This window comes from Xenopus tropicalis, chromosome 9, assembly GCF_000004195.4.
Source record: "Xenopus tropicalis strain Nigerian chromosome 9, UCB_Xtro_10.0, whole genome shotgun sequence".
Taxonomy (NCBI): Eukaryota; Metazoa; Chordata; class Amphibia; order Anura; family Pipidae; genus Xenopus; species Xenopus tropicalis.
This window is the reverse complement of record NC_030685.2, coordinates 46250371-46259391: the sequence shown is the minus strand read 5'-3', so window position 1 is coordinate 46259391 and position 9021 is coordinate 46250371. Positions and strand designations below refer to the sequence as shown.

The 9021-nt window shown below is 36.9% G+C and overlaps 1 protein-coding gene across 2 annotated transcripts in view; it reads right to left on the bottom strand.

Moving 5' to 3' along the window:
- Nucleotides 1-2153: 2153 nt before the first annotated feature.
- Nucleotides 2154-9021, bottom strand: part of itgav (integrin subunit alpha V) — a 199433-nt gene continuing 192565 nt past the window's right edge. Inside the window, exon 30 of one of the 2 annotated variants that reach the window (XM_012970033.3) lies at nt 2154-5781. In XM_012970033.3, the coding sequence (XP_012825487.1) occupies nt 5686-5781 (96 nt within the window). In that variant the 3' untranslated portion in view covers nt 2154-5685. 2 annotated transcript variants of the gene reach the window in all.

Genomic DNA, 9021 nt, shown 5'->3' with positions numbered 1-9021 from the left:
AGCTGAGCATGATACCTCTGGTACAGAATTCACTGACAACCCTGCCCAAAATCTTGAACAAGCATGCTGCAGGGAAGATCAAGAGCGGCCACATAAGAAAGCCAGATTAGACAGCCAAGCAACCAAAAGTCTACCAGGTGGCCAGTTTGATACCTTCCACACATTACGCTACTAATGGTTTGCAGATACTAACCCACAGAGACTTAATGCCACCACTGAAATGAACAGTACCTGCCCCTGTGAGGAAGCAGCATAGACCAAGCTTTAGACGAGGCTGAAACTGGTTCTTATACTACACTCCTGATATCCTGCCCAAACGTTATTTGCATGGTACTAAATGATCTGCACGTCATAGAATGGGCATCCAACCATAATACATGCCCACCAGACTAGCATTTGCAAAAATACAGTTCTCTTAAACCTACAAGGATCCACCCTGGTTAGAATAACAGATTTTATCACATATATTGGACCTAGAACCAATAATTAATTTTGCATGCTCTAATATGAGCCTACCAAACAGGAAGTGAAAACACAGTCAAGATGTGTGACACTGACACCAAAGAGTATAGTTAGTCTATGTCAACTGCTAGAGGAGAACTACTTATTTGACTATAATCCACTGGAAAACATCTCTTTATTTCATGACCTCCACCTTGAACCTCAGCAGGTACTATAATTATTCTTTAATTAGCACCACAGATAATAAAAAGATTCAATCTAGGTAGGGGAAATTAAGTTATCCACCTACTGTTTTAAAAGGGAACTGACCCATAGGCAGTCCTGCCCTAACCAGGACCTACCTAAAGGCAAACACTAAAAGTGCATTTCCTGTAAAGCCACTTGTGTAAAGCACTCTGCCCCGAAAGTGGCCTATAGCCTGCCACTTTCCAACACAAACTAGCAGGACAGTCCTCTGACCGAATAAAAAGGTCAACAGCACTGCATTTAACTAGCATAGATTGCCAGTCAATATCATAACAAGAAAAACAGACTAAGAACATGACCTGAATGAAGACAACTTAGTCAGTGGGTCTGTTCCATATGCTACAGTAGCCTCGGCCTGCTGATGGTCCATGCACCTTTCTAGAATTCTAAATGCGACAGTCATTAATATATGGCCCCTGGTCCTATACTCAGTCAGCTAACTGGCCCTATAATGTAACCAGACAGGCCCACACTAATGTCTCCCCCAACAGCAAGGGCCAAAAATGATGCACCAGTTATGACCATAGTTGCCTATACTGATAACTATATCTGTATTCACACATATAAAAGTTCTTTAAACCAATGAACTCACTGAATACTGAACTAAGAGAAAATAGTGAACTGATCCTCAGTGTCCAGAGCAAGAGAATGTTTATCATTATTGAGTATACAAAGCCCTATTGGTCAGGCTTCTAATTTAATGCCCTACCATATGGATAACCATGGCATTGTGAGCTGCTTTCCTCTGAGCCGCATCTTGTTCCTAGAGAAAGGTATCTTCCAGATCATAAGCCCTGGCAATTTAAAAATTAATAAATACACATTCAAAAACTTACCCAGGCACAGCAATATCCTCCTATAGCCAGTCTTGGGAATAATAGACACAAGAATAAAAAAAAAAAAAAGAGGAAAGAAAAGGGCACTCTGGAAATCCAAAGACAGGCCAACCAAAGAGTTAAAAAAAGAAAAAAAACTTTTATTAAACACTCAAAATAAATGAGGTAATGTGCTTGAGGAGATACAAGATCTCAGGGACCAAGCCCTTATGCTTTCCCATAGCTAAAAAGAAAAATTTGCTTCCAATGGGAGCAAATCAAAAAGCAAAGCAGAAGGACAATGGGGATGGGGTTTGCATTTTAAAGCTTTGGGGAAAATCTTTCTGATGGGAGCAGGGGGATGGGGCTATCCCGGAGAGTGTTGACACAGAGAGTGGCCAGGAAAAGTAGTTTACATCATTTGTTATGATGAAAAAGTCTATGTAGTAGAAAATACTTAGGATATGTATCCTGGATGGAAACAAAAGTTTGTCTGCGGAAAAAAATAAACCCAATAAAGAAGTATGTAGGTAATCAAGTTCCTCAAATTAAAGTAGAGAGAAACTGGTAAGTGAAGTTGTAATAGAATACAAGATTAGTAAAAGTGCTCATAAATAAAGATCAGTTCCAAAAGGTTTAAAAATTATGTCTTTAATCATTTTTCACAATAAAAACTGCACACTTTACATACTGTATAAATCCACTCAATCATAAAATTCCACAGTAGGTGAGAAGCGTTTCCATAAAATAAAATATGTAATATTCCAAAGTTTACTTTCTGCATATAAAAAGCGAGCTAGTAAATCCAATGCTTAATAATGATCTTGTTATAGTTAAAATCGTAACCTCATGTGCTGAAATCTAAATCAGTAAAAGCCTCAAAAAAGCCTCAAATAATTACAGACACTTGTTAAATATCAAGAACCTGGCCAGGTATACTTAAAACTACACCCTTTTAATCTGACTCCATTATATTAAAAAGTATCTATGCAGTTTGTAATCATTGTAATGTTGGTGTACCAATAACCTGCATGTTTTATGCATGCACGCTTTCTCAAGGGATCTGCGGAAGTGAGGCCTGTAACACATCTACAAATACTCGCTCATCTAACACCATTAGGTATAATAGCCGTCCATCATTTACATCACACTTGCTCATCTAACGCTATTGGCTATAATAGCCGTCCATCATTTACATCACACTTGCTCATCTAACGCTATTGGCTATAATAGCCGTCCATCATTTACATCACACTTGCTCATCTAACGCTATTGGCTATAATAGCCGCCCATTATTTACATCAAACTTGCTCATCTAACGCCATTGAATATAATAGCCGCTCATCATTTACATCACATAAAATAATTGCAACATCCCACCTTAGGATACCAATTGAGATTCATAACAAAGTTAGAAATAAGCATAGATAATTTTGTCCCAACTAAAATAAAAATAAAAGTATTAATATTATTATTACATCTACAAATACCAGCTGGATATAATATCCACTCATCATTTGCATCGCACAGAACAATAGCAACATCCTGTCTTAGGTTATCAATAATAAAATGTATAGGAAATCAACCAAACAACTTCATCCTAACTATAATACAAGTCTATAAACCAACCTATTGTGCTGTTATATCACAAAATCATTATATCTTTATCACACATCTTTTTTTTAATATAAAGCATTTAATACTAAATTACTCATTCAGTCCGGCTGTAGAAATTGTATTCAAAGTATATATCCAAAACAATTCACGCTGATTTAAGAAAATCTCTCAATTACCACCCATTACTTTTAGTTTACTTCTATATGCACTATACAAAAGAGTTCTGATTCCGTTCTGATCTTATATAAATGCTCATATAACCTAGTTCTAAAAGTTACAAGGACATTCTATCAAATATATCGCAAAATCCCTAGGGCAATTGAAAAATTATTTAATAATATGGTTGGTAATTGACTGATAACCTCCCTTAAAAGATAAAACTTTTCTGGGACAGGCAATGCATCTGCCCAGTCTGATCAGTCCAATCTGTCCAGTTTGCCCTTTTTTTGGCCAAAAATAGCCTACAGTAGCTTGTACATTTCTTACATTGCCAACAGTGTCAATAGAAAAACTAAGAAATACACTATCACAATTCCCCATATTTCTATTTAAATTTCCATGCTTCCTTAACATAGACAGGGCTAATAGGTCCTTTAATGTTTATTCTTTTTATTAATCACTGGAATTTTATCTGGTAATAACCCCTGAAGAACCAGGTCTTATTTAAGAATAGGCCAGAAAGTATTTAGGATCCAAGGCAGTAGTTAAACATAAGTTAGCATCTCCAGCTTGCCATGTTAAAATAATTATATAATTTATTCACACAAACGCTATTATTGCCTCAATCATTAAACTGAAACTAGCATAATAATGCAAGTGTGAGTTAACTTTTTATCTATAAAATTGTATAAATTACACTTTTTGTTTAATCAGTGTTATCGTTGTTTGTAAAACAGTTAATTAGACTTTTTGCACCTATTGTTCTAGGGTTAGACAGAAATTTGTCCCCTAACAATACATTGCAACTCCCCATTAATATGCTAATACAGTGCTGTCCAACTGGCGACCCGAGGCCCCCTGTGTGCCCCCCTGTCTGTCTGGCCGCCTGTCTGAAGGCTTACCTTTGTCCAAGCTGTGCTATCCACAGGGGGGATTATGGATTTAAGGGGAGTGGGGAAAAAGGGTAGTGGCCAAAACTGGCTTCCATTATTGGCCCTGAACCATGTAGACCAGAAAAATTGTGGCCCTTGTTACCACAGAATTTGGACTGCACTGTGCTAATAAACCCCCCAATGCTGCACCTACAAGAGGTGTGAGTTGAAGACTGGGGGAAACAATACAGAGCAGATAAGCTGAGAAATTATCTTTTAACCTTGAGTTTTAAAGACTGTCAAGTTTAGAAGTTCTAAAACAGATTTTCGAATATGCAGGTCACATTTTGTCAGATAGAGCCATTAGGCAGCTGTGTCTTCACTGCATGCTGTAACTGGATATATTACCCAGATTGCTGACTAACCTCATAAGGTTATCCACATGAGGATATCGTTCTTTTGAATGCAACAATCGAAAAATAACATTCAGATAGAAATTATAGGATTAAAGACCTAAAAATAACAAATCGGATATTCTAAACTCTTCAGATACAAAATACATGCACAGATTTTATTGTTTACTGACTGAAAATTTCTAACCTGTCCAATCAACTAAGCGATTGATCGACATGATATGAAAATTATTAAAAAGATAATTCCGAGTCAACACACAGTTTGAAAATCGTACGAAACCGATTATCAGTGTGTGTTTGGCCATCCTTATAAATTTTAATCTCCTTATCCTTATTAAAAAACATATAAGATCATAGATTTATAAGGATTTCGTGGACGGAGGAGAAGTGGCAAAATCAGCTATGGATTTTACTTGTACAGTAGTAACAACTAGATTTTCACAGCTATTGATACTGACCAGGTAAATATCAGTTCAGCATGACTTAAGTAGGCTGGTATTCGAGAGGATTGTTATCTTAAATAAGATGAAAAGGGCAGGTTTTACACATTTAATTTGGGACTGCTCTATAGTTAGAACTTTATGGAATAAAGTATCTAAAATGATGTCAGTAATTTGAATTCCAAAGGTAATTGACATATGTATCGCAGGAAAATTGTTTCTTTACAAAACAAAAATTTATCAGGAAGGCTCTCTTTTTGGCAGGAAAACCACAGCCATGAGGTGAAAGCAAGCAGGAAACATGTCTGTTAATGCTTGGAAATCAGTGATTAATGATTATCTCATTTAAGTTCATATAGTGTACCAAAATAAAGCAAAACACTCAATATTCAATAAGATTTGGGATGCTTCATTAAAGCTGAAAAATACTGTTTAGAGTTAGAGTAATTATATAGTAGAGTTGTTTTATTTGTTACTTTGTATAATTGCATAGCAGATTTGTATTTTGGATTCTGTAGCTTGCTTGCTTGTTTAAGTAAAACACTTACAAAAGGTATATGATACAGAATAATGCAGATAGTGGAAGGCGATAGTACATATGAAATAAAAGCTTTCAGGTGTTATAAAGGTGTTACACGTGTTTTTATTTGTACTTTCTATATTATGTATCTGTAATTCCTTCACCATTTTCTTGTGGTTGAAGCTGCTCTCTTTCAGCCTCCTCTTGTGGTGGACGAACACGTTTGAAGAAACCCAACTACAAGGAGAAAAATAATTATATATCAACATTTTTAAAAATTTAAGAATTCTAGAAATTCTTGATAACACAGATGTTCCTACTTATTGTGATAGGACTATAATAATAATGACCCTTTTATTGTATCATTTTTGTAATGCATGCATTTAGGGCTTTTATGGGAACACAGGAGGTCAAATAAAGAATATAAGTTAAAAGAGAGTTGGCAAATATATTATAAAGACGCTAGACAGTTATGGGGGCCAGGTGGATGTGTAGTATTGTGCACACACATGCACAAATAGACCTTAGTTTTAAAGCCATAGAACACAGAATCTATGATATATGGACAAAAGGACCATAGCGCCAGAAAGCTAGTATATTTTTTGATTGGCAGAATTTCTGAGCCAATCAGCAGGAAGTTTCCTCATAGTCTTACAAACTGGGCATGTACAGGGGTCTTGGGAATTTTATTTACACAGCTCAGCATTTTTTTTCCTATGAGGCTTCTGATCATCTGAACAGGAGAAATATGGGGAGACTTAAGGGCACTATTGAGAGAACTGAAGGTAAGCCTGCAGCTTGAGATTAACTCTTTATTAGCCTTTCCTTCTAAAAATCAACCTTCCCTTTTAGGTAATTCATTCTGGTTTGTTCCAGCCATGTTAGTTTTAAAAAACTACGCCTTTAATGCAGCACTGCATAAATCTCTGTCTGTGTTAAAAATAAGCAGTGTGCCTGTCTTAATGGTCCTACCGTAGAAACACATGACAATGAGCTCGGCATGGTCTGAAACCAATCTGCCTTTTTTCAGGGGCACTAGAAACGTTCTGGCCCTTCGCCCATTCAGTGTACACTGGAGTATCCTTTTGGTCAACCAGTTGGTTTTGCACTGTTCTTATTCAGGGTGCATTCATAATAATGCAGTCTAATGCATAACTATTTTAGGCTGCATGATGGTGTCACTTCCAGTGCACATCGTGTTTCCGTGCACCTAGAAATTCCTTCTTCCGGTCTCTTCTGGTGCTAAAGCTACTTTCTGTTTTCTTACAGTCCTGCTAAGCATCACCAGCAGGGCCTAGGTCAAAAGAACAGTCTCACCTGGACAGTCTTAATCCTCCTTTAAAAGACTCATTCCGCTGTCCTAATTTCACAGAAACCTTTGATTTAACTGTCCAGCTTTCCTGGGTTCTGGTGCTGCCAAATATTGCAGTGGCCTATTTCTTTTCTATGTCTAAGGAACTCTCTCTTGTTAGAGTAGTAATTTGGTAAAGAACAGATACTGCCTTTATATTAAACGTTATGAAACTCACTACAGGGGATAAAGTAACAGCAATTCAGATATAGCATGAGATAAAGGAGACATATAGCATAAGATAATTGATATATTATTCATTACCTTGCAAACAATAATGGATAATATATAGTGACTGTTTCACTCAGGGCTAAAATTATCATTATCTGTAAAAATGGCCCCCTTTATTGGAGCTTCCTGTAGATCTGTTACGGTCCCTGTTTCAATGAGGGGGGGTGTAGTAACAGTCCCTGCCAGAAGCAAAGTAGGAGGGAGACAAACAATCACAGCACTGGAGTCACACAAGCAAAGACAGTCTTCAATTCCTTATCAGGTCTGCCTAGCTGCTGCTTGGTTCCTAACCTGCAGTGCAATGTGCCACTGGCTCTCTTGCAGTGTCTGGGAAAGGAGGCAGGTTTTTTGACAAATTTTCAATAAATCAGCCCAAAACACAACTTTTTTAAGCACATTCCTTCTATATTCCTTTTCAAGGGGCATGTTTATCAGAAAAACTCAAATTTCACAAATAATAAATCTGTCTCCGAAGATCCTACACAAGTCATTAGAGAATAGGGGAGTTACTGTCTGAAACTGAGAATGCAGAAAAACAGAGGAGGATGAGGTAGAATATATAGCCTAAAACAGGCAAGGAGGTTGAGGCAGACAGCAAACAACCTATTGTTTGTCAAGTCAGGCAAAGGTCAAAACTGGAAATAAAATGCAAGTTATTGGCCTAACAGGACAGAAACAGAAACCAGCTTGGACTTGGGCACTGGAATAGACAAAAAGGCACATTAATTACACCTTAGGTGCATGTTGTACTGCCGCATACAACTTAGCGACTTCCTAATGCAATTCAGACTACCTGCATGCCTGAGGAAGCTTCCGAATGGTTGTCAATGGCATTATTCCAAAACCTTTTCACAGTACCAAAGCCCTTTCAATGAATGGGGTATTGTAATTTACCTCTAAATCTCCACAATATGCTTTGCTTCAAACTCTTAATAAAAACTCAACAGAATCTGGATACAAATTGATCCCTACAATCAGACACTATGGTGGAGGGAAAGTCAAAAGGTGAGGAAAACAACAGGTTAATGAAAAATTATTATAATACTAAGCAGGGAAATTCTGCCACCGATAATATCTAGAGAGAAGTCTTCTTAAAAACAGCATGATTAGAGATCATGGATGAATGAGCCCAATTCCTTACTTGTGGTACCAAGAAGATACCTTCCTACACAACATTCAGATATACAAATTGTAGTGGAATGTAACATTCAGAAAAGGACAGAGCTTAGGAGAGATAAGGTGCAGGTGCAGAAGGAAGGGCATTGGGTTTCTTGGAGTAAATAGTTTAGATAATGCCTCTTCTTTTCAGATAAGAGATCACAAAATTACATCCTGAAAATTGAGAAGAAATATATGCAAAATTCTCATGATCAGTGAGGATGGTAATAGGTTCAAAAAAGCCCAACTAGCAACCAAACCAAGCAACCAATTCTAAGTGCAATGCAACAAATCTGTTGTTACCACAGGGTTAGTATGCACCGAACAATTGTACATCTTCTAGATATTTTCATCTGACATCGGTCAGAAAATCCATCAAGCAGGTTTGAAAATTGTATTAACAATGAAATTTATACATTGTCCAATTGTTTGCAGGGCCAGACACGCAGCTACACACAGTCGTCCTAGCTTCAACTAGACAATTTCACTTGAAATGGCCATTTTCAATTGATGTACAAATCATATTTTAAACTATCATTTCAAGATAACCTTGGTTGTACAATAACAAAAAGATCTATTAAACATCTACACGTGTTTGGCCACGGTAAGTTAAATCAGTTTCCAAGGCTGTGCCTATTGTGCCTATTTTTCTCAGAAATTCTTTCCTCCTAAAAAATACTATAACATTGGTAATCATGAATTTTCATGCTAAGAAAAATTATACCATTGTGCAACTG